At 44.2% G+C, this 25,782-nt stretch overlaps 1 protein-coding gene across 2 annotated transcripts in view; it reads left to right on the top strand.

Moving 5' to 3' along the window:
- Nucleotides 1-25,782, top strand: part of SPOCK1 (SPARC (osteonectin), cwcv and kazal like domains proteoglycan 1) — a 635,761-nt gene that overhangs the window by 429,292 nt on the left and 180,687 nt on the right. For both annotated transcript variants that reach the window (XM_030212676.1, XM_030212675.1), the window contains exon 5: nt 8,208-8,340. In XM_030212676.1, coding sequence (XP_030068536.1) covers nt 8,208-8,340 — 133 coding nt within the window. The remainder of the gene's footprint in view (nt 1-8,207; nt 8,341-25,782) is intronic.

Raw genomic sequence — 25,782 nt, 5'->3', positions numbered from 1 at the left:
CTTACAATCTAATAGACAAAACATAAAGTAAGCAAATCAAATCAATTAATGTGTACAGGAAGGAGGAGAGAAGGGTAGGTGGAGGCGAGTGGTTACAAGTGGTTACAAGTCAAAAGCAATGTTAAAGAGATGGGCTTTCAGTCTAGATTTAAAGGTGCCAAGGATGGGGCAAGACGTAGGGGCTCAGGAAGTTTATTCCAGGCTTAGGGTGCAGCGAGACAGAAGGCACGAAGTCTGGAGTTGGCAGTAGTGGAGAAGGGAACAGATAAGAAGGATTTATCCATGGAGCGGCGTGCACGGGAAGGGGTGTAGGGAAGGACGAGTGTGGAGAGATACTGGGGAGCAGCAGAGTGAGTACATTTATAGGTTAGTAGAAGAAGTTTGAACAGGATGCGAAAACGGATAGGGAGCCAGTGAAGGGTCTTGAGGAGAGGGGTAGTATGAGAAAAGCGACCCTGGTGGAAGACGAGACGGGCAGCAGAGTTTTGAACCGACTGGAGAGGGGAGAGGTGACTAAGTGGGAGGCCAGCAAGAATCAGATTGCAGTAGTCTAAATGAGAGGTGACAAGGGTGTGGATGAGGGTTTTGGTAGAGTGCTCGGAAAGAAAGGGGCGGATTTTACGGATGTTGTAAAGAAAGAAACGACAGGTCTTGGCAATCTGCTGGATATGAGCAGAGAAGGAGAGAGAAGAGTCAAAGATGGCCCCAAGGTTTCGAGCTGAGGAGACAGGGAGAATGAGAGAGCCATCAACAGAAATAGAAAATGGGGGGAGCGGGGAGGTGGGTTTGGGGGAAAAATGAGAAGCTCGGTTTTGGTCATATTTAATTTCAGGTGGCGTTCAGACATCCAGACAGCAATGTCAGACAAGCAGGCTGAAACTTTAGTTTGGATGCAAGGTGAGATATCAGGGGTAGAAAGGTAGATTTGGGAGTCATCAGCATAGAGATGGTAGGAACAGAACCCTGAGGTACGCCGACAGGCAGAGGGATAGAAGTAGAAGAGGATCCACCAGAGTGAACACTAAAGGTGCAGAGGGAGAGGTAGGAAGAGAACCAGGAAAGGACAGAGCCCTGGAATCCAAGTGAGGACAGGGTATCGAGAAGTATGCTATGATCGACAGTGTCAAAAGCCGCGGAAATATCAAGAAGAATGAGGATGGAATATTGACCTCTGGATTTAGCCAGTAATAGGTCATTGGAGACTTTAGTAAGCGCAGTTTAGGTTGAGTGGAGAGGGCGAAAACCAGATTGTAGTGGGTCAAGAATAGCATGTGAGGAGAGAAAATCAAGGCAGCGGCGGTGAACAGCACGCTCAAGTAATTTGGAGAGAAAAGGGAGGAGGGAGATGGGTCGGTAATTAGAGGGACAAGTAGGGTCGAGTGAAGGCTTCTTAAGGAGAGGTGTGACCACAGCATGTTTAAAGGCAGTAGGGACAATTGCAGTGGAAAATGAGAGGTTGAGAATGTGACAGATAAAAGGAATAAGAGCAGGTGAGATGGCATTAAGAAGGTGGGTAGGAATGGGATCAGAGGAACAGGTGGTACATTTTGAGGAAGAAAGGAGAAGTGCAGTTTCCTCTATAGTAATTTCAGGAAAGGAGGAAAACGAATGAGGGGAAGGAGAGAGTGGGGAACAGACTAGTGGAGGGAGAGGTGTATAGGTAGAGAATTCAAGGTTTATCTTTTGAACCTTATCGTGAAAGAATTCAGCAAGGGTCTGAGGAGATAATGAAGGGGGAGTTGGGGGAGGGGGCACCTTGAGGAGAGAGTTCAATGTGGTGAATAGAAGTTGAGGGTTAGAGCCAAGAGAGTTGGTCAGTTAGATATAATAATCCTGTTTGGTGCGTAAAAGAGCAGATTGGAAGGAGGTCAGCATGAACTTAAAGTATAAGAAATCAGCAAGGGCCCGAGATTTCCGTCAGAGGCGTTCGGCGGAGCGGGTACAGGAACGTAGGTAGCGGATATTAGAAGTCAGCCAAGGTTAGGGTTTTGCACACCTTATAGGGCGGGTCATCAAAGGTGCAAGTGTGTCTAAGGCAGAAGAAACAGCCTCATTGTGGATGGTGCCACAGTAGAGAGGAGGTTTGAAACATGGGAGGATAGAGATGAAGGGTCAATATCATGAAGATTCCTCGATAAATTAGATAAGATAGGCCGGGACTGCGAGGGAGGAGATTTAAGTGTGAAAGTTATAAGATGGTGATCAGAGAGGGGAAGATCAGAGGCAAGGAAATTAGAGAGTGAACAGTTGGAGGAGAAGAGATCAACACAGTGACCATTTTGATGAGTGGGGGAGGTGGAGCATAGTTGGAGATTAAAGGAGGATGTTAAAGCGAGTAACTAGGAAATATAAGAGTTGGAAGGATCATTAGCAGGAATATTAAAGTCACCAAGGATGAGAGAGGGGGAGGAAGGATCATGGAAGAAGGCAAGCCAGGCATCAAAGTCACTGAGAAAAGATGAAAGGGACTTATCAGGGGGACGATAAATGACCGCTATTCAAAGAGGCAGAGGAGAGAAAAGGCGGATAGAGTGGACTTCAAAGGAGGAAAAACAGTGAGATTGAGGTGGAAGAAGGGATTGAAATCTGGAGGAGAGAGAGAGAAGTAGTCCAACACCGCCCCCGCGACCAGCAGGGCAAGGAGTATGTGAAAAAAGATAACCACCATGGCAGAGGGCTGCGACTGAAGCAGAGTCATCAGGGCAGAGCCAGGTTTCTGTTATGGCGAGTAGATGGAGGTGACGCGAGATAAAGAGGTCCTGGATATAGGGGAGTTTGTTACAGATAGAGCGGGCATTCCATAGAGCGCAAGAGAAGGGCAGAGAAGAGGAGGGGAGTAGAGGAATAGAGATGAGGTTAGAGAGGTCACGGTGAGATCTGTAGAGTTGGGATAATAGTTGGTGAGGAGGGCCAGGATTGGGATTGACTTCACCGGCTGAGAGTAAGAGAAGGAGTAAAAGAGAGCGGAGGAGAGTAGGAGAGGTGTGGCCACGAAGGCGTCGAAGGCGAGAGGTATGTAGGTGGAATGGGGAAGGCAAAATGGAGGGAAGAAAGAGACAGAGATTAAAAGCCAAGAGGGAGGAAGAGGGTAGGAGAGAAGGTGAGGTGATGAAGTCGATGGATGGGCAGTGAGTTCCTGTAGCGGAGAGAGGTAGGGGGTGAGGGAAAAGATTAGGCAGGGACAGGGCTAGGAAGAGAATGTGAATAGGGGCCATAAATGACTGAGGTACTTTAGCAACTGGGAAGAAGATTAGATGTAAAGAGAAAAATGCCCCTGGGAAGATCGGGGTGGACCTGGAGTCACCCCGGATACAGCTGTGAGGAAATGCAGATGGGCTGCAAGTCCTCCACAGCACCTGGTGGGAGCGCTGGGCACCTAGAGCGGAGGCCCTGAGTGGATCAGAGTGGACCTGGGTGTCACCCCGGAGAAGGCTGTAAGGATATGCAGATGAGCTGCAAGTCCTCCACAGCACCTGAAAGGCAGCCGGTGGTAGAGCTGGGCACCTCTCAGCTGAGGAAAGGCTTACCAGAGGTTAGGCCGAAGCCAGCATTCCTCCTACTTTCACTGTGGGCAGGCATAGGAGTGGTGTGGGCACAGCATGAGTGGTGTCAGCTAGTATTTACATGGATTGTACAATGCTATAATTTGCAATCATTGCTGATCATTTACACCAGCACTATATAAGTGATTATGCTACACTAGTATTTTACAAAGAAAAGTAAGCACTTAAAAAACATCAACCCCCCCCCCCCCCTAAAAAAAAATAAAGGGAAATAAGGGCATAAACACCCTCAATCACTCGTACTAATTCCTTTCATTCCAGTTTTGCTTGCTTTGAAGCAGGTGCAAAAGGTGACAGAGAAATCAGAAGTATCCCCCTTACAACAGATCACAAAAAAGTGCAGACAAAAGAGAAAGTAGGGGGCAGACCAAATCTATATCTAAACAGTGGGCTTATTAAAATGTAAAGCAGACTTGACACAGTTCTGTGTTTGGGCGTCTGCCTCAGGAGTCAATCAAATACTCTCAGCCAATGGTGATAACAACAAATAATAGGCCCAAGACATCACAGGTTACAGTATAACAACGTGAAGAGTCATAAGAATCGCCAAAGCCAATGTAACAGTCCTCAAGGTTTACAATCCAGTCTGGATTTCATTTTAACATTAGTAAATTCTATGAGTACATTTGCATAAATCAGAAATAAGACATAGGGCCCCCTTTTACCAAGCTGTGGCAAAAGGGGGCTTATGTTGCTATCAGTGCGTGTTTTACACACGCGCCGAGCTGGTAAAAGGGCCAGTCTCACTTTCCTTAAGGAAATGGCCAGGCGGCCATTTCAGGGGGGGGGGGAGCCCTTACTGCAACCCATTGAGGTGGCGGTAAGGGCTCCCTTACTAACCCGGCAGTAACTGGGCAGCGCGCGGCACGGCACAATTACCGCTGGGTAGTATCCAGTGCTACAAATTTGCGTAGCGCCAGAAATGACAGAGTGGTAGGGTGGGAAGTACTGCTGGGCTGCTGCGGTAGCCCGGTGGTGCTTAGTAAAAGGAGCCCTAGGTTACTTTTCATACTGATTCCCTTGAAAACCAATCAAATCTGTAGCCTTTGAGGATCAAATTTAACCTGGTTTATGTGGAAGAAATTATCCTAACATTAGTATTTTCTTTTTTTGCAAACAAGTACCTTAGAAAAAAACAGACCTATATAAATATATAAATCACCAATACCTTCCTATCAAAATAAACATACCAGAGTACCCTCTGTGTACATAATTCCTAGATGTAGTGTTCCTATTTTCAAGTTAAATAAACTCTGTAGAGGTCAGCGTAGTTCTGCAAATTGAGAGAGCTTCCCCATGATAAGAGGAAAATGCTGACACTGGCTATAGGCTTATAATTTTCCACTTTATAATACTGTGATGGGGCTCCTCCTGTGGACACAAGCCTCCTAATAGGACTATTTATCAATATGACATGGGTTAGAACAGGATAAAGGTTGAGCTGAAACTAAAGAATAGAATCATGATTATTTTAACCACCAAATGTGACACTACATTGGAGTCTTTATCGTGTAGCAAATTGTAAACGTTTGTGAAATTAACTTCAGAACCCATCCTGCAATTGTTTCCTATAGCTGTGATAGTCGTTTAGTGGGATTTTGAAAGTGGATTTATAGGATGCACAATGTGAAGTTATTCCCACATATAAGTGGCCACACACATGCGTAAATGAGTTCTTACAGAATACCAACCTGTGTAAAAGTGTGTGTTGTGACATCAAGCAGTGGGCATGAACATGGGTGGGGTTTGGTTGGTATGTGCAAGTATGTGCATAGATTATCTCTATCTCTTCAAACCTTCAAAATATTCTACAGCTAATCACAAAGATATTGTCACCTTCAAAAACTATGGGGCCCTTTTACTAAGGCATGTAGGCGCCTAAGTGCATCCAACGCCCATCAAATTGGCACTACCGCCTGACTACCACCTGCCCTGGGTAGTAATTCCATTTTTTTATTGCGCGCAAAACACACAGTAGAAAATATTTTCTACCGCATGGCACTTACTCTGCGGTAATCGACAATTGATGCGCATTGAATGCTTACCGCCTACTTAGCACGTGAGACCTTACCGCTAAGTCAATGGGTGGCGGTAAGGTCTCAGGCTGAAATGGCCACACACTGGTTTGAATTTTGCCGCACGTCCATTTTCAGGCACAAAAAAAATGCCTTTTTTCCAGGTGCGCGTCCAAAGCACACGCCTGCACCAGTGCAGGCCACTTTTAGGCACGCCTTAGTAAAAGGACCTCTATATGAATAAATATCACCAAATCTTTACAATTGAACACAAAAGCTACCATTGCCTTTTCCACTTCAAATCTATCTCTTCCCAAACTCTATGAATAGCCACACATTGCACAACACTATTGTAACTCCACCAAAATTTAAATTGTAAGCCACTTTGAACCGAAACTTGTTTTGGGGTAATAGTGAGGAGCATAATCGAACGGGGCACCCAAGTTTTCCTGGGAACATCCTCGCAGGACGGCCCCGTGAAGGGGCGGAGAAACATGTATTATCGAAACAAGATGGGCATCCATCTTCCGTTTCGATAATACGGTCGGGGCGCCCAAATCGCGAAATTTAGGTCAACCTTAGAGATGGTCATCCCCGATTTTCGCCGATAATGGAAACCGAGGACGTCCATCTCAGAAACGACCAAATCCAAGCCATTTGGTCGTGGGAGTAGCCAGCATTCGTAGTGCACTGGTCCCTCTCACATGCCAGGACACCAACCGGGCACCCTAGGGGGCACTGCAGTGGACTTCAGAAAAAGCTCCCAGGTGCATAGCTCCCTTACCTTGGGTGCTGAGTCCCCCAACCCCCCCCCCCCCCCACAACTGTACACCACTACCATAGCCCTTATGGGTGAAGGGGGTCATCTAGATGTGGGTACAGTGGGTTTGCGGTGGGTTTTGGAGGGCTCATATTTACCACCACAAATGTAACAGGTGGGGGGGATGGGCCTGGGTCCGCCTGCCTAAAGTGCACTGCAGTACCCACTAAAACTGCTCCAGGGACCTGCATACTGCTGTCATGGAGCTGGGTATGATATTTGAGGCTGGCATAGAGGCTGGCAAAAATATTTTTTAAAAATTCTTTTTTAGGGTGGGAGTGGGTTAGTGACCACTGGGGGAGTAAGGGGAGGTCATCCCCGATTCCTTCTGGTGGTCATCTGGTCAGTTCGGGCACCTTTTTGTGGCTTGGTCATAAAAAAATGGACCAAGTAAAGTCGGCCAAGTGCTCATCAGGGACGCCCTTATTTTTTCCATTATCGGCCGAGGACACCCATCTGTTAAGCACGCCCAAGTCCTGCCTTCGCTATGCTTCTGACATGCCCCCATGAACTTTGGTCATACCCGCGACGGAAAGCAATTGAGGACGCCCAAAATCGGCTTTCGATTATGCCGATTCGGGCGACCCTGGGAGAAGGACGCCCATCTCCCGATTTGTGTTGAAAGATGGGCGCCTTTCTCTTTCGAAAATGAGCCTGAGTGGGATACAAGAATGCATAAATAAAATTAATTAATAAATTATGAAATGCAGTCATTTATGCATAAACTTGCAAAACATAGCCACAGGCATGTACACCAATTCTATCGCTGCTGTATATGTCTGTGTTAGGTGACTTACGAGTCCTTTTACTAAGGTGCACTAATAGATTTAGCACCCGCTAACAATAAGAGTGCTGTAAATGATAAGATGCCCTTGGGAATATGATGGGTGTCTTATCATTTAGCACATGCTAAATCCACTAGCGCACCTTAGTAAAAGGACCCCTTAGGCTAATATATTATTTTTCTTTACAAGGCAGGCTTCTTTTCTTCATCCAATCAGCCATCTGTAAGCACCTTAGTGCATTGTTATGAAATTACCCTCCATAAGGCTGATAGTTAAAGGATTTATGCTCTTGTTGGCCCTTTTACAAAGCAGTGGTAAGCCCAGTGTGGGCTTACCACATGGCAATCCAGAACTACCGCCAGCCCTACGTGGCCACCAGCGGTAGTTCTGCCTTGAGTGGGTGCCATTTCCGGTACGCCTGAAAAAATGTTTATTTTATAGCGTGGCGCCAACCCAGCAATAATCGAGCATTGCCGCACACAGTCCAGTTACTGCAGGAGCCCTTACCATCACCTCAATGGGTGATGATAAGTGCTCCCCCCCCCCACCCCACGCATGGCCACATAGTAAGAGTAATCTTACCACATGGGTAAAAAGTGCCCTGGCACACGGGAAAAACGGCCCACACTGCTACTGCAGGATCTTTTTTCCTGCAGCTTGGTAAAAGGACCCCTGAATTTCCAGGTTTCCAGAGCCAGCTAATGCATAGCTAGTTAAGTGTGATATTCAGCATTTAACCAGCTATGGGTTATCACATAAAGATAGAACTGACTTTTATGTGGTCCTGTTTATGTGGTTAACCTGCCGGTTAAGTGCTCAATATTGGCACTTAACTAGCCAAGTACCAACTCCATCCCCAGAGCACCCCCAAAATAACTGGTTTTCAGTTCAGTGCTAACCAGTTATTTTCTGGCCAGTTAAATCACTTTGAATATCGACTCCATTATTATGAATTCCTTCAGAAAAAGCAAAAGAAGGAAGAATTTTTAATCGCTCACTTTTGATCTTTGATTTTGTTTTGTAGTTTAAGGCAAAAGAAAGGAAACCCGCCCCATAAACACTGGGTTGGAGCAACTAACTTAGCCAAATGCAAGCCATGTCCAGCAACACACGGCAGCTCTGTCTGCGGCTCCGATGGACACACCTATTCTACCAAGGTAAGCGGGCTTTGCAAGTTCCTTCAGTGAAGGTAGCAAGATTGGCAAAAACCCATTCAACAGTTTTTTCAGCTGTTAGATTTCACGTCTAGTAGATTTATGTATGGAGTTAAACTATGGAACATTCTGGAAAATATAAAATTTTGTTTTTTGGGGGGCAAACTTTTGGTGATGTCGGTTGAGAGCTATGATGATGTCGGACTCAGTTTATACTAAAATCATTAATCATTTTTGTCTGATTCTGTTGATGTTATTAGATTGGGTATGTTTTTAAGATTGTACACTACTTACTACTTACTACTTATCAGCAGCAGTCGGTGATTTCTAAAGCAATGACCACCACAGACTGAATTTGATCCAAATAGTCAATGCTGGGCCCGATCCGGGCCCAGCCACACAGAATATCAGAGTCTTGCCTGGTTGCCATAACTTATCCAGATGCCAGCTGCTAATCAGTGTGCCGCTGGCTAAATATCTAGTATTAGGCAAGTGACTGATAAGCATTGGGCAAATTGGGTTATTGTGTAGTCCTTACTTGCCCAATACTAAGTAGTGTGCTAGTAAATGTTTAACAATAGGCTGTCTCCCCGTTCCATCCCTGCGCCCCCCCCCCCCCCAAATTGCAGAGCTGGTTATAGTCGGGGAGAGAGCCTGGGGGGGGGGGGGGGCAATGCATTACTCTCTCCAGGAAAAAAAAATTAAATGATCCCAGGTTCCAGTCTAATTCATGTTTAATGTGGGATAAAATGCCATAAATAAGTAAATAAATATAAACTTTTAATGTTGAGCACCTGATTCTCAAAGTGGACATATTCCAAACACTATAATGAAAATAAAATGATTTTTTCTACCTTTGTTGTCTGGTGACTTTGTTTTTCTGATCATGCTGGCCCAGTATCCGATTCTGCTGCTATCTGTCCTCTTAACTCCGTTTCCAGGGCTTCCTTTCCATTTATTTCTTTACTTTCCGCCTTTCTTCTTCATTTCTTGTCCTACATCCGTAAGTAAAAGCTGGGTCCTCCGCAGACTTGACTGTCCAGTGGATCCAGCTTCTGCCTATTTTCTTCATCCATGTGCAGTTTTTCTCCTCCCTTCCTTTTCCCTCATCTCATCTCCTTCCTCACTCTTCCCTCCCCTCCATCCATGTCCAGCATTTCTTCTCTCTCCCTTCTCTCTCCTCCATCCATGTCCAGCAACCCTCCTCTCCCCTGCCCTTCCTTCCATCCACCCATGTCCAGCAACGCTCCTCTTTCCTCCCCTCCATCCACCCATGTCCAGCAACCCTCCTCTCCCCCCTGCCCTCCCCTCCATCTACCCATGCCCAGCAACTCTCCTCTCCCCTGCCCTCCCCTCCATCCACCCATGTCCAGAAACTCTCCTTTCCCCTGCCCTCCTTCCATCCATCCATATCCAGCAATTCTCTTCTCTCCCCTGCTCCCTCCATCCATCCATACCCAGTGATTCTCTTCTCTCCCCTAACCCCCTCTATCCATCCATACCCAGTGATTCTCTTCTCTTCCCTGCCCCCCTCCAGCCATCCATACCCAGCAATTCTCTCTGCCCTGCCCCCCTCTATCCATCCATACCCAGCGATTCTCTTTTCTCCCCTACCCCCCTCCAGCCACCCGTACCCAGCGATTCTCTTCCCTGCCCTGCCACCCTCTATCCATCCATACCCAGCGATTCTCTTCTTTCCCCTGCCCCCCCTCCAGCCATCCGCACCCAGCAATTCTCTTCTCTCCCCTGCCCCCCCAGCCATCCGTACCCAGTGATTCTTTTCTCTCCCCTGCGCCCCCTCCAGCCATCTGTACCCAGCAATTCTCCTCTCCCCTGCCCCCCCCTCCAGCCATCTGTACCCAGCAATTCTTCTCTCTCCCCTGATTACCTCCGTCGAAGCGGCCGCATCATTGAAAGCCCTGCCCGTCTCTAGCCTTCCCTTCATGAGTTTGTTCCCTCAGAGTCCCGCCCTTGCGGAAAGAGGAAATGATGTCAGAAGGCGGGACTCTGAGGGAACGAACTCACAAAGGGAAGGATAGAGATGGGCAGGGCTTTCAATGATGCGGCTGCTTCGACAGAGGTAATCAAAACGATTTAACCCCCCCCCCCCCCAGGGTGGCACAAGCAAACAAGGGCAATGGTGGGAGGTGAGGTAAACGGGGTAAGCATGGCTTGTGGCACCTTCCTGCCATGCTTACATCATTTACCGGAGCCAGCTCGCACTGCAGAACAACCGGCTTGCAAGATGTTAAAAAATTTAACAACCAGCTCTTGTGAGCTGGTGCAAGCCGGCTCCAGCACACCACTGCCAATACTTACCTGGTACTGAATATCAGTGGTGCCTAACTTCCGGGTCTTCCCCAACTCTGCCTCCAGATGCCCCGGCACTAATGGAGAATATCGTGGCAGTCAGAGCAGATATTGATTTGCTGTCTTCGGTTAGTGCCATTGAATATCTGCTCCAGGGCCAGTCAGCACTGTTTAACCAGGCATGATCTTCTGTACAGTTAAATTATTATCAATGTCAAGCTCAGAGTAAATAAATAAAAACATATGGGGCCAATATTCAGACTGCGAGAGGTAGCCGGGCTGCCTTCCGCAGTCGGCGATGAGCCTGGATATTCAGTGGTTTTTGTCCGGTTTCAACATTACCAAGTCAATATTCCGCGCTGGCCAGTTAAGTTGAAATCGACCAAAGATAGGCCAGACAGGCCTGATATTTTGGTGGCCTAATTAGGCCACCAAACTTAGCCAGCAATGTGTTGAATATCAGCGGATAGCCAGTTATATCATGTGATATAACCGGCTGTCTGCTAAGTGCTAACCAGCGATATTCAGCGGCAGATAGTTAACTATCTCCCACTGAATATCGCCAGGTAGTTGGTTAAGTACCAATTATCTGGCCAGGTGCCATTCCTGGCCAGATAAATGGTTTTAAATATCAGCCAGATAGATGCAAAAAATGGCCAAAAAATGCTTCCACCTAATGAGAAAGGTCTGCACCATTTGGAAGTACTTTGAAGTACTTTGAAATCAACCAATATGAACAGTTGGTACATGCGCTGGTACTATCATCTCTTGACTACCGCAATCTAATATACCTAGACTGCACAAAACCTCACTCGAGGCTTCAAACCATTCAAAATACAAAATTCAGACCAATCTTCAGTCTATGAAAATTCGACAGTATCTCCCCTTCCTATATCAAACTACACTGGCTCCCCATTGAGACGAAAGTGCTTTTCAAACTGGCCTATTTCCTGTTTAAAACATTGAAAGGACTGATCCCCAGTTATCTACTAGCTCATTTCTGCTTTGCAACCTCAACCAGATCAAGGAGACAAGAAGCCGCCAAATTCTTCACTTCCCCTCACCTAAGAGCAAGAGACTAGCGCTCTTCAACATATCTCTTGCCATTCAAGCAGCCAGACTTTGGAAAGACATTTCCGGAAATTATTCCCCTACACCATCTTACCTCATGTTTCAAAAAAAGATTAAAAATCTTTCTTATTTAAGAAATATGTATTGTAGTTAGTAGATCTCTGCCTACTTCTAAAGCATCCATTGTAATTCTCAGAGGACATTCTGATCTCTATATCCCTACAAAAAAGTTAGTAAATTGCTTAGAACTGAAAAGGTGTTAGCAGGATATAAGCTCTAATGTAATGTAATGCACACATTGATTGGTTAGATTGGGTAGGGGGGGCTACACTGCTACTGAAATAGTGTTGCATTTTTTTTTAATGTAACACAGCCATGCAAAATATTCCTACTTGAGATACCATAATGAAGTGGTTGAAATTCAGGAGGGCATTTTATGAAGCATTTTAATTTAATGAGGGACCCTAATCTGAGCTCCAGGTATATATGTTTTATGTTAACAGGTTTATTTGCTTCCATCTCAGTGAGAAAATGTACATGTAGTGCTTTGAACACTAGTATAATAACTTACTCGTTACAGCACTTGGAAGGTTAAATCATATACTTTTGGATATAGCCTCATAACAATCAGTTATTTCTCCTCTTATCCATCATACCATGTCCACTTCAAGCTATCCCAAGTCATCACTTTCAGTTTCGGAATTCCTCCAAACATACAACAGATAGTATTATGAAGCAACATTTGCACAGAATGGCAAACACGCAGATTATTTCAGCATTTTATTGAAAAGAAAAATGCATGTGGCTACCAGTCAAAAGATTTGTCTGATTAGTTTCAGAAGTAACTAGTCTGGACAGTTCGAAGTCTGGTCAAAAGTTATCTGGTTGGGAATTGTGTTTTTGGGGTGGAATAAACTTTCACTGGATAGTACCAATGTAGGGTGCTATCCAGGTAAGTCAACTGATTTTGGAGGTCATTAGTGAGCCAAAAGATAAGTGCCACCCTGCATTACTTTTCAAGTTTATCGCCAGACGCTCAGCATAATGTCAACTGTTTTGATTGATTAATTATTATTTAAATAGCAATTAACATTTGCAGTTACATATTATATGGATGGAAGTGGGAGTTTGTCAATGATTGCAACAATCACTAAAGGGTTTTTCAAATAAATCACCCCGAAGAGAGCAGTGGGGTGCCAAACCGGTGACAGATTAGACTTTTCCCCCCATCTCTCCATATATAATGATGAACTGTTGGTCCATTATTTGTTGAATGGTTATTTTGATATTAATGAACTGTATTGAGAGCCTTTGATGGATTTCTCTGTCTAACATATGCTTACTTTTAGTGTAAAAGAACAATTACAGAAATACTTAACGTAAGTAAGAGTAAGGAGCCAAAAGGAATGATTGCCTAGGTCTTCACACCCTTTGTTATAGCTAACCTAAATTAGCTCCGATTTCAAACATCCCTTAACAAGGGCCATAATAAATGGGATAGAGTCCATCTCTGTCCACGCACAGTGGTTGAGCTGATTTAAATACTCCTTAACACGAAGCTACCAAAATAATTCCAGAGTAAAGTTATTTAAAAGTACAGACTAGGGAAGGCTTAAAAAACTTAAGTATGTTTGAATAACATACTTAAGGACTTAAATACAAATCAATTTATGCATCCAGCTTTTCCTACATAAGCACACAACTATGGAACGCACTACCAAAAGCCGTGAAAACAACGTGTAACCACCTAAACTTCCGGAAATCACTAAAAACGTACCTGTTCAAAGAGGCATACCCTACTGACCCTACTTAAATATCAGAACCCTGCAACACTACGAAACCAAAGAACGTAATGGACATAACGTAACTCTTCCTCTATACGATTCCCTAACATGCTGTTCCACATGAACCTTATTCTACCATAACATCACTGTGAAACTGTTTATACCGGAATTGGCGAATGCCTTTACGGTACTATGTAAGCCACATTGAGCCTGCAATTAGGTGGGGAAATGTGGGATACAAATGCAACAAATAAATAAATAAAACCTCTTCTATATGTGGTAAAGGGATTTCTCTAAAATCGCACAGCATTTTCAATGGCTGCTCAAAGACACTTGGGAAAACAATTGCAACTTATTCAAAATATGGTGGCTCTGTTGATTTTTTTCAGCTGGCAGATTTACACCAGCCACTCCTTTGCTTGTGAGATTGCATTAGCTCCCGGTTGAGGCCAGGGCTAAGTTTAAACTGTTTACAATTACATTTAAGATCATTTACGGCGTTGCAGCAATTTACTTATATCAACTTGTGCAGCTCTTGCATGGTAACCCTATTAATAATAGCAAAACCCGCATTCGCATGCTGCTAAATTTCCCAGCAGTCCCTTCAATAAGATCTAAGAATTTGTTCAATTTTTCTGTTCACTAACTTCAATATGGAATTCTCTTCCTTTTGAGATGCGTATGCTTAGGAATAACCTAGTATTTCATAGAGCTTTCAAAATGTTTCTTTCATGAATATCTGGGATAATCAAGTGCTTTTATGACTTGTTTCTCATAATTGTGATTATGTCTGTTTTAACCATGATAAGTCTGTACTTCCTGAGGTTTATGTTTCAGTATTCTTGATTTGTGATCTGTAACGAACTGAACATTGGTGTTTGCAGACAATAAGCCCTGTATAGCATAACATGTAAGTGTGTGTCCTGACAATGCAGAAGTTCCCAGGGCAGAGTTGGAGTGGAATTACGATGTAGGTGGTAGATTTGGTAAAGGATGTCTAAAAATAGGCACTGGGATACAGGGCACTAGGCACAAATTCTATATATGGCACTTCTGCGTGGAACTGCTGATATAGAATTAGAGCTTAAGTTTGCATTTTCATGGCGAAGTTTAGGCTGTTGTAAATGCTTCTGCCTAACTACTTCCTTATGCTGAGTGGGCGATTGCATGGGATGAGTTGGACGTCTACCCATGTTGGAAGAGGTTCCGGCTTTTTCTTAAGCTGAGTGGCTTTCGATCATATTACATTTGAAATGCACAGTATTGGGATGCAGTATCTGTGTTGAGATATCTGAAGTTCCTTTTCAAAAAATGGTTTATTAACTCATTAATAAGTTTAAATATTGAATAAGTACGTTTTGGAAATATGTTTTTGGAAACGGTGACATACAGGGACCCTTTTATTAAGCTGTGTAGGCACATACACGCGTCCTACGTGTATCAATTTTGAACTACCGCTTGGCTACCACATGGCACAGGTGGTCATTTCAATTTTAATGTGCATTCACTATGCGCACCAAAAATGTTCCAGCATGTGTCGCTAACCAGGCGGTAATTGGCATTGTACATGCATAGACCATTACCGCCCGATTAATGCATGAGACCTTACCACTAGGTCAATGGATGGCAGTAAGGTCTAAGGCCCAAACTGGATGCGCACCAATTTTTATTTTGCCGCATGTCCATTTTTGGCCAAAAAAGGGCTTTTTTGCAGTTGTGCTGAAAATGGACCTGCGCACGTCCAATGCCCACGTCTACACAGGCGCAGGCCATTTTTTGGTGCACCTTAGTAAAAGAGCCCCATAATGTGATCTGGTTCCTGGGATGATTTTTGACTATCACCTAACTACTTGCGTTTAGACATGTAAATGCAAATATTCCATAAAATTGTGCCTAAATGCTGGGCAAGGCCCTGCCCCATGGCCCTACCCTGGCCCCACCCTCCCTTCGCCCTGCTCTCTTAGGAATTGCATGCTATAGAAATTAAGCACTCAGTTTACAGACTAGGGCGTATATCAGTTAGATGCATAACTCCTAATTAGTGCCAACTAGTGCTTGTTAAGGCCAATTATTGACAGCGCCAATTAAGCCAATTGAGTCAATTAGTTTCTGCACCTAAATTACCCTATTCTATAACTGTGCACCCAATTGCATGCCTCTCTTTAGGTGCCATCTATAGAAATCCTTTATAGAACATGCGCATGTCCACGTAGAAAGTACATGTGTATATTTGCACTGGCCTCAGATCAGGTATAAATTTACCTGTGTGCCTTTGCATGAATCTGAGTGCTGATTTTTTTTTTTTTTCATTTTTTTAGGTAGTCTGTTGTAAAAAAATTCCCTCTGACTCTGGTGAGGCTGGCCTAAAGATAATTAAAGACCAAAAGGCCTGTCTATAATCCCTTCCTCTGAGATCCTCTGCATTTGTCCTTTGCTTTCTTTAATTTATATACTGTCCTCAAGTCCACCAACTCAATTGAGATGCTGTTCCATACATCTGTTACATAAGAATAGCCATACTGGGCCAGACCAATGCTCCATCAAGCCCAGTATCCTGCTTCCAGCAGTGGCCAATCCAAGTCACTAGTAATTGGTAGAAATTCAATTAGTAGCACCATTCCATGCTCCCAATCCCAGGGCAAGCAGTGGCTTCCCCCATGCCCATCTCAATAATAGACTATGGACTTTTCCTCCAGGAACTTTCCAAACCTTTCTTAAAACCCAGATACACTAACCGTTGTTGCCACATCCTCCGGCAATTACTTCCAAAGCTTAGCTATTCTTTGAGTGAAAAAATATTTCCTCCTATTGGATGCAGAAATATTTCCTTAAATTAGTCTTGAGTCTACCCCTCTTTCACCTGCATCCTATGACTCCTCATTCCAGAGCTTCGGTTCATTTGAAACAGACTCACATCTTGTGCATTGAAATAAACATCTCTGGCATATCTCCCCTCTCACACTTTTCTTTCAAATATAGTTATCCTTTTAGTAGCCACTCACTGGACATTCTCCAGTATTCCAAATGAGGTCCCACCAGAGACCTTTACAGAGGCTCTATCACCTTCTTTTTCCCGCTGGCCATTCTTTCTTCCTTATACTCCCAAGTATCCTTCTGGCTTTTGCCATCACCTTTCCTACCTGAACACTTTGTAAAGTATAGCCTCTACATATTGCATCTTATGAACTCCAGAAGGTGGCACGATGCAAGTTTTGAGACAAGCACATATAGAGGGGAATAATCGAACGGCGCCGGCGAAATAGATTGTCAGCAATCTATTTTGGCAGCGCCGCAAACAGCTGGCCGAACCGTATTATTGAAAAAGATGGCCGGCCATCTTTTCTTTCGATAATATGGTTTGGCCTGGCCAAATGCCAGAGTTTGCTGAGTTTGAGATAGCCGGTTTTGTTTTTCAGCGGTAATGGAAAAAAATGCCGGCCATCTCAAACCCGGCAAAATCCAAGGCATTTGATTGTGGGAGGAGCCAGCATTTGTAGTGGGAGGAGGTTAGTGACTACTGGGGGAGTATGGGGAGGTCATCCCCCATTCCCTCCGGTGGTCATCTGGTGAGTTGGGGCACCTTTTTGAGGCTTGGTCGTGAAAATAAAAGGACCAAGGAAACCCGGCGAAATGCTGATTAACGCTGCTTTTTTTTTTCCATTATCTGCGAAAGCCGGCCATCTGGTAGCCACGCCCATGCCCGCCCATGTCCCGCCTTCGCTACATCGCCAACACGCCCCCTTGAACTGTCGCCGGCTCAGCAACGGGAAAGCGGCGATGGTGTCAAAAAAACAGCTTTCGATTTTACCGATTTCGCCGCTTTTGAGAGATCGCCGGCCATCTCCAGATTTATGTCGGAAGATGGCTGGTGATCACTTTCGAAAATAAGCCCGATAGTGAATATTAGAAACCAAAATCACATTATGAATGAGATTCATTCCTGCCAAGCTATGTACAAAACCAACAAATTTGGCGATATTACACCACGAGGGCAACAAGAAGATATTTAAATGTACAGTCATCAATGATGACAAGCTGACATTTATTCTTCAAAAATAACCCATGCCAGTGGATAACAATGCCTCCCATCACTACAGATGACAGATAGGTAATCATGATTAAATGATTAAGTATTTCTAACGCTGATGAAAGACTGACTTAAATCAATAAGATGTCCTTTCTTACCCTATCTAATTCAAGAAGAAAATCATTGCAAAGGGCTGTTGCAGCTGCAGTCCTTTCTGAATCGTGATGGGAAAGAACTGTAGTAATCTCGCTCATCCATAAAATCTGATAATTGTGATTCTAGTCCCTTTTCAATCAGCTTTCCCAAATATGACACATTCACTACAAATCTGTAATTGTTGTAATTGTTAGGTCTGCATTTCATTTCATCAAGAAAGGGCAAATGAACCCTCTCATTTTGAAAGGAATATTCCATCTTGGAAAGTGTTATTTACTAAAGGACCCTTTTATTAAACTGTGTTAGGTGCAGAATTGCGCCTAATGAGCTTAAAATGACATACTGCCGGATGCACTCAGGCATCCTACCATAACTCCCAAATTAGCGTGTGCTAACTGAGGGGGCATGTCAAGGGCCGAGAGTTGGTGTTCCTGTGCTGATCAGTTAGGGGCCCTTTTACTAAGCTGCTGTAAAAAGGGCCCTGTGGTAGCAGAGGCGGCCATTTTTGCCACCCGCCAGGGCTTTCTTTTACAACAGCAGGTAAAAATCCCCCCAAAAAACATAGTCCTGCGGTAAGCTTGCACTTACCACGTGGCCACGTGGAGGGGGAGCACTTTCCACCTCCCACTGAGGTGGCGGTAAGGGCTCCCGCACTACCCCGGCAGTATATATTTTTTAAAATCCAGTGGCGCTGGAAATGGCGCACACTGGAGGCGGAACTACCGTCGGTGGCCATGTTGGGCTGGTAGTAGTTCTGGGTTGCCACACGTCAACCCTTTAGTCAAAGGGCCCTTTAGCGCAGCTAAATTACAGTGTGGTAGCTGCTTATTGCCTACAAAATGGATTGAGGTAAGTGCTCACGTGGTAAAATTTTTAATGGCCATGCGCTAATGGTAACATTAGTTCACTGCCTTACATTTGAGAGCATGCCATATTTATGATTTAGAAAAGTTGAAATTGTTTTTCACAGTTTAAACCCCCAATAAAGTCCTGATTTACTCAGGATTTCCCCCCACTTTGGGTTCACTGGGGAAAAAGCTTATTAAGGCACAGCAAGTCTCTATTACCCCTATCTCTCAAATATATTATCTTCCGAGTAAACCAAAAGAAGGTCAATTGGTTCCTGAACATGTTGATTCTCCTTTAGATATATCTGCAATTTTAGAGTCCTCAGACTCCGAAATGGTTACCGCTGTTGCTTTAACTCCAGATAAAACATGGTTGATGAAAATGTTCTTTAAGAACAAAGATAAAGACTTTATGGGACTTAAAATACGTGTATTCCCTGATATATCAAGAGAGACTCAGAAAAGACGTTGACAGTTCTTAAAACTTAAACCAGGAGTTCTTCAGATCGGTGGTATTTTTTATTTACAGTACCCTTGCAAATGTGTAGTCCGTTAACAGTCAATTAAATATGTTTTTTTTAGCCTTCTCATCTCACTGAATTTCTAGTAGCCAAGAGATCTGAGGGGATAAGTTAACATTAATATTAATGTTATATTGATGCTCTAGAAATGTAAATAAGGGCACTTTGTGATCACTCAGGTTATAATTCCTACAACAGTTCTAATCTATATAAATAAAATCCCCCTCAGACATTCTGAATCCCCCTCAGACGTTCTGAAGCTCACCTCTCTCCAACTGTGGCTCCTGACCTAGGCTATTCGGACTCCCGCACTCAGCCACGCCCATCTGCGCCCTAGGCCACGCCCCATCTGGACATAAAAAGCACTCTCAACGTTCCATTAACCACTGACGTCAATGAAGCCAGTTCGTTTGTTCGAAGCTCTGTAGCAGCAGATGTGGGCCCCGCCCTCGCGTCAAACGTAATGACGTTGAGGGCGGAGCACATTCAAGGAGCCAATCAGTAGCCGAAAGCAGGAGAGAGGCCAGGTTCACACTCTCACACAGGACGAAGAGGGAGGGCGGCAACACGGCGAGCAAATGGCTGCGGCGAGTGTCCAATGTGGAGGAGGCGGGTGAGGGCTCGGGGTCGAGGACCACTGGCGACTCGGAAGCGGGCGGGCGGCCGGGCGGGGGGGGGGGGAGGAAACACCACTGGCTACGACTCCAGCACAGCCGTCATCCCATTCACTGAAAACAAAAGAAGCAAACCTATGACATGCTTCAGGACGTTTAATACACAGGAGTGGAAGTGACCCAAGCAAGTGTACGGTAAGCAAGGAAGCCCATTGGTTAATCTCTGTTTCAACTCCCCCACGCAGCCGTCATTGCTATACACTCACAAACAAGCAAACCTAGGAGCTGCTGCTTCACATTGTCGTTTTTAAATTGAGGACAAAAGGAGAGGGGACACAGACAGACCCTGCAACTGGGAGGGGGGACCCTGCAACTGGGAGAAAGGGACGGGGGGAACCCCCCTGGAACTGGGAGGGAGGGGGAATCCCCCCTGCAACTGCAACTGGGAGACAGACCGGGGGGGGGGGAGACCCTGGCACATACTCTCATTCTCACACACACACTCGCACCCAGTCTCACTCTCCCTCTGTCACACACACACACACGCGCAAACATTCACTCTCTCTCACACACTCACTCTCTCAAACATACACACTCCGAGGAAAACTTTGCTAGCGCCCGTTTCATTTCTGTACGAAACGGGCCTTTTTTACTAGTATATAATAATTCCACTTGCGTATTCTTGGATCCTAAGTTGTGGACTTGAGGATAGTTATTGGATAATTTTCTTCATAATAATAATTTGCAATTAATAGCTGATAACCTCCTTTTCTGTACAAGTTTTACTTGATTGTAAGAATTCGAAATAAGCACAGCAAGTCCACCGCACTCTTGCCACATGCCAATTCAGCACTACCACATGCTACCCACACAGTAACCATACAGTGCATGCCAGTGTGTGGGCATGCTGCCGGTTACCGCCAGGAATGCCCCTGGTGGTAGAAAATAGAAAATTATTTTCTATTGCGGGATTTGGCGCATGCCAAAATCGGAATCACTGCCAGGTGTATGCGCTACCCCGGCGGCAGCACCGATTGGGCACGTGCTATCTGCACAGTAGCCCTCCCACGCCTTTGTAAAAGGACCCCTCTGTTATGAAACGATGAAACAGTATACTTTCAAATAAATATGCATCCCCAGAGGAAATATTGCAGGCAGCATAGCTAAAATACCCATTCACTCTGAGAACAAATGCCATCATTTTACTAGGCTTCCTAAATGAAAGCAAAGAAAAATGATTTTGGAACTGAAATTAATTGTCAGTGTTCTTCCTTTTCCATTTTTATGTTCTACAGTATATTTGTTTTGATTTCTGTCCGCCTTTCCATGAAATGCCCAAGACAAGCTAAAGCACTTTAAACTAAATAGTAAAAACAACATAATGTGTAATTGCATCAAATGGGTTTTATAATAGAAATGGAAATATTTGTGTTCATCCCCACCATGTTATCATGCTGTTTAACTCGGAGGCAAGCTGAATGATGTTGTTGCTGACCTTCTATGTTGGAGATTTATGATCTGTTGAGGTACTGAAGCTTTAAAATACAAAAGATGTTTCCAGTGGCATAATTAGAGTATTTTCCTAGGGGGTCTTTTACTAAAGCTTAGCTCAAGTTATCTGCAGCAGGGCCCATAGGAATAAAATGGACCCTGCTGCAGATAACTTGAGCTAAGCTTTAGTAAAGGTACAGAAGTACATAAGTATTGCCATACTGGGACAGACCAAAGGTCCATAAAGCCCAGCATCCTGTTTCCAACTGTGACCAATCCAGGTCACAAATACCTTTTATACTGCTTATCCCATAGATAGTGGATTTTCTCCAAGTCCAATTTAATAATGGTCTATGGACTTTTCCTTTAGGAAGCCATCCAAGCCTTTTTAAACTCTGCTAAGCTAACTGCCTTTACCACATTCTCTGGCAACAAATTCCAGAGTATAATTACACATTGAGTGAAGAAAGATTTTCTCTGATTCATTTTAAATTTACTGCTTTTTTAGCTTCATCGCATACCCCTAGTCCTAGTATTTTTGGAAAGCGTAAACAGACCCTTCACTTCTACCCGTTCATCTCCACTCATCATTTTATAGATCTTCTTAGCAAATAAAACCAATTTTCTACAATAATATTTTACCCTAATGAATTTGAAAGTTAAAGAAGTCCATGTTCTTTTTTTTTTAGCTTTGAGCTTTTCATGGATAAAATTTTCATATATACAATTTCAAAAATCAGAACATAGCCTACAAAACCATATTGCTAGTTATACAATCTTTCTTCAATTATACACCAATTATCAAGAAAAAGTGAGAGAAAAAAATAGAACCCAAATTCTGAATCAGAATTGTGTGTTCCCCTAGAGATAACAGCACCAGTTCCAACTTTTGCTCAATTCTAATTATTAAGTGGAAAGAAGGCCACTTATGGCAGCTTGCTCCCTCATCATATCCCCCCTCCTCTTTAATCCTACCAGCCTCCAAAGCAACTCAGTCATTTTGCAAAGGCTTATGGGTATCCCTTAAATCCTCTGTAGGCTTCTCCATCAAGTTCTTCTCCCTCACCCTTCCCATAAAACTTCCAATGAGGGAACCACCTTACTTTCCAGGCTCTTACAATGTCACACTTTGTAGCCACTAGAAGATGCCTGACTAAATTATCTGTCCTTTTTTTTTTATTATTCCTGTGATATTGGTATGTAAGAGTATCCATTGAGGTTCCCATGGTACCTTTACATCAAGAGTCTCTGATACAAGCTACTATTTTTCCAAAACTTTGAATGCCCCCTAGTCCTAGTATTTTTGGAAAGAGTAAACAGACACTTCACGTCTACCCTTTCCACTCCACTCATTATTTTATAGACCTCTATCATATCTCCCCTCAGTCGTGGGGCAGGGCATGGGCAATGCAGAGAAGGCTCAGGGGACTTTTTAAAGTGTAAGATGTGAGGAGGGTTTGTGGGGTAAGTTTTGGTTTTAGTGTATATTATTGGCAAACACTATACAATAAAACAGATCAATACAAAACAAAAAGAAATTACAAACTGAAATGAAAATCACTTCCAACCAAAAGAAATAGTAAAAAAAATGAAAAATGTGGTCCTGCAGTCTCCTAATTGTTGCTAACCTGGGCTGCATTAAAAAAAAATTGTAATTAATGTAGGTTCAACTCATTATAAAAATTGGGTTTTGCAAATTTTATAGGCATGGCTATGCCTAGAGGGAAGAATTCGCATTTCAGTTACTGAAAGAAAAATCAATTTGCTTTGTATTTTAATTAGTTATACATTAGTAGACCTAATTAACGTAATGCATTTTTCACATATGCAAGCAACTTCCTTGGTTATTCTCCAAGATACTCAGAAGGGATCTTGTTTCGTTATGAGCCTTGCCCTTCAGTGGTTCCCAGAACTGTCCGTGCCCCTCCCCCCCCCCCCCCCCCCCCCCCCCAGCCAGTTAGGTTTTCAGGATATCCACAGTGAATATTTATGAGAGATTTGCCTGCAGTGCCTCCTTTTTATGCAAATTTCTCCAAAGATTCACTGCAGAGATTCTGAAAACCCCACTGGCTCCAGCAACCATTATGCTACATGATCAAAGACGAATTCTAATAATGATAATAAATGCAGATTTATATTAACAAAAACAAGTCCTGCAGAATTGCAAGAGCTATTATAAAAGTATAATAGAATGGCCAACTTCCTAATCATCCATTATGTTATATTACAATATGTTTTAATTGGCCAACTTCCTAATCATCTATTATGTTATATTACAATATATTTTAATTTTACACTCAGCTTTTATCAACCATGACTCAGAGCACTATTCAGCATAAATATAGCATGCAATTAAGAACCAGCAATTCAATAAAAATAAAATAACATACACTAACACCATTTATATAATCTTTATTCAACCCCCTATCTCAGATGGGTAGGTGCAAGAATTCTGTTACCCACCACCAAATAAAAAACGAATTCCACTGAAACAAAACCAGAGACCAAGAAGATATTCCCAGTCACTCCCAACTGAATTCCCCAAAGTATAACCTCTCTTTGGTGACTCTTCATCTCACCCTAGAGTTGGAAGGAGGACTTGGAACTGGATATTGGCCTAGCCCTAGAATATATGCCGCAGTATCTGGTAGAAAGAGAGTTGAACGAAGCTGCTCAGTTCTTTACCTGGAATTCTGGCTACTGGCTGAGGGGCCCTTTTACAAAGGTGTGCTGAAAAATGGCCTGCGGTAGTGTAGACGCATGTTTTGGGCGCGCACAGAATCATTTTTCAGCGCACCTGTAAAAAATGCCTTTTTAAATTTTTGCTGAAAATGGACGTGCGGCAAATTGAAAATTGTCACGCATCCATTTTGGGTCTGAGACTTTATCACCAGCCATTGACCTAGTGGTAAGGTCTCATGCGGTAGCTGGGCGGTAATGAATTATGTGCGTCAAATGCCACTCGGCGAGCATCCAATACGCGCATCTGAAAATAAAAATTATTTTACCATTGTGCGTATTGGACGCACACCAAAAATTAAATTACTGTAAGAGACGGGCGGTAACTCCATTTTGGCGCATGTTGGGTGCATGTGGACGCTTACACGGCTTAGTAAAAGTGCCCCATGGAGGGGCATAATCGAAAGGGGTGCCCAAGTTTTCCTGAGGACATCCTCGCAGGACGTCCCGGCAAAGGGGCAGGGAAACCCGTATTATCGAAACAAGATGTGCATCCACCTTTTATTTTGACAATACGGTCGGGGACGCCCAAATCACAAAATTTAGGTCGACCTTAGAGATGGTCGTCCTTAGAGATGGTCATCTCCGATTTTCAGCGATAATGAAAACCAAGGATGCCCATCTCAGAAACGACCAAATCCAAGCCATTTGGTCGTGGGAGGAGCCAGCATTCGTAGTGCACTGGTCCCCCTGACATGCCAAGACACCAACCGGGCACTCTAAGAAGCACTGCAGTGGACTTCCTAAATTGCTCCCAGGTACATAGCTCCCTTACCTTGTGTGCTGAGCCCCCCAAACCCCCCCCAAACCCACTCCCCACAACTATACACCACTACCATAGCCCTTTGGGGTGAAGGGGGGCACCTACATGTGGGTACAGTGGGTTTCTGGTGGGTTTTGAAGGGCTCACATTTACCACCACAAGTGTAACAGGTAGGAGGTGGATGGGCCTGGGTCCACCTGCCTGAAGTGCACTGCACCCACTAAAACTGCTCCAGGGACCTGCATACTGCTGTGATGGACCTGAGTATGACATTTGAGGCTGGCAAAAAATATTTTTAAAGTTTTTTTTAGGGTGGGAGGGCGTTAGTGACCACTGGGGGAGTAAGGGGAGGTCATCCCCAATTCCCTCCGGTGGTCATCTGGTCAGTTGGGGCACCTTTTTGAGTATTGATTGTAAGAAAGAAATGGCCCACGTAAAGTCGCTGAAGTGCTAGTCAGGGACGCCCTTCTTTTTTCCATTATCGGTCGAGGACGCCCATGTGTTAGGCACGCCCCAGTCCTGCCTTCGCCTTCCGACATGCCCCCATGAACTTTGGTCGTCCCCGCAACGGAAAGCAGTTGAGGACGGCCAAAATCGGCTTTCGATTATGCCAACTTGGGCAACCCTGGGAGAAGGACGCCCATCTCCCGATTTGTGTTGAAAGATGGGCGCCCTTCTCTTTCAAAAATAAGCCTGATAGTGGCTTAGTAACATAGCAAATGATGGCAGATAAAGACTGAAATGACCCATTCAGTCTATCCAGATAGCTGGTTAAAATTGTAACTCTGCTCCAAATATGTTACCACCCATGCCTTCATTTAGAGATGTAACTGCTGCTCTGTGCAGTTTAACCCCTTCCCCACCCCCACCCCTACCCCATGCCTTAATAAGTACAAAGTCATTTCACTGTTGTTTTGAGCTTATTTTCCATCCTCTTTGTATATTGAAGTCTAAGGGGCCCTTTTACAAATGCATGACCAGCCTACCATGGGCATGTCACATGCTGATTCGGCACTACCACCGGGCTTCTGCAGGAGCCCGGTGGTAATGCCTGCCCTCACCACGCACCATTTCTTGTGCCTCAGAAATATATTTTTTATTCGAGCATTGGGGGGCACACT

Source organism: Microcaecilia unicolor, chromosome 8 (genome assembly GCF_901765095.1).
Source record: "Microcaecilia unicolor chromosome 8, aMicUni1.1, whole genome shotgun sequence".
In the NCBI taxonomy this organism is placed as follows: Eukaryota; Metazoa; Chordata; class Amphibia; order Gymnophiona; family Siphonopidae; genus Microcaecilia; species Microcaecilia unicolor.
This window is presented reverse-complemented; position numbering and strand designations above follow the sequence as displayed.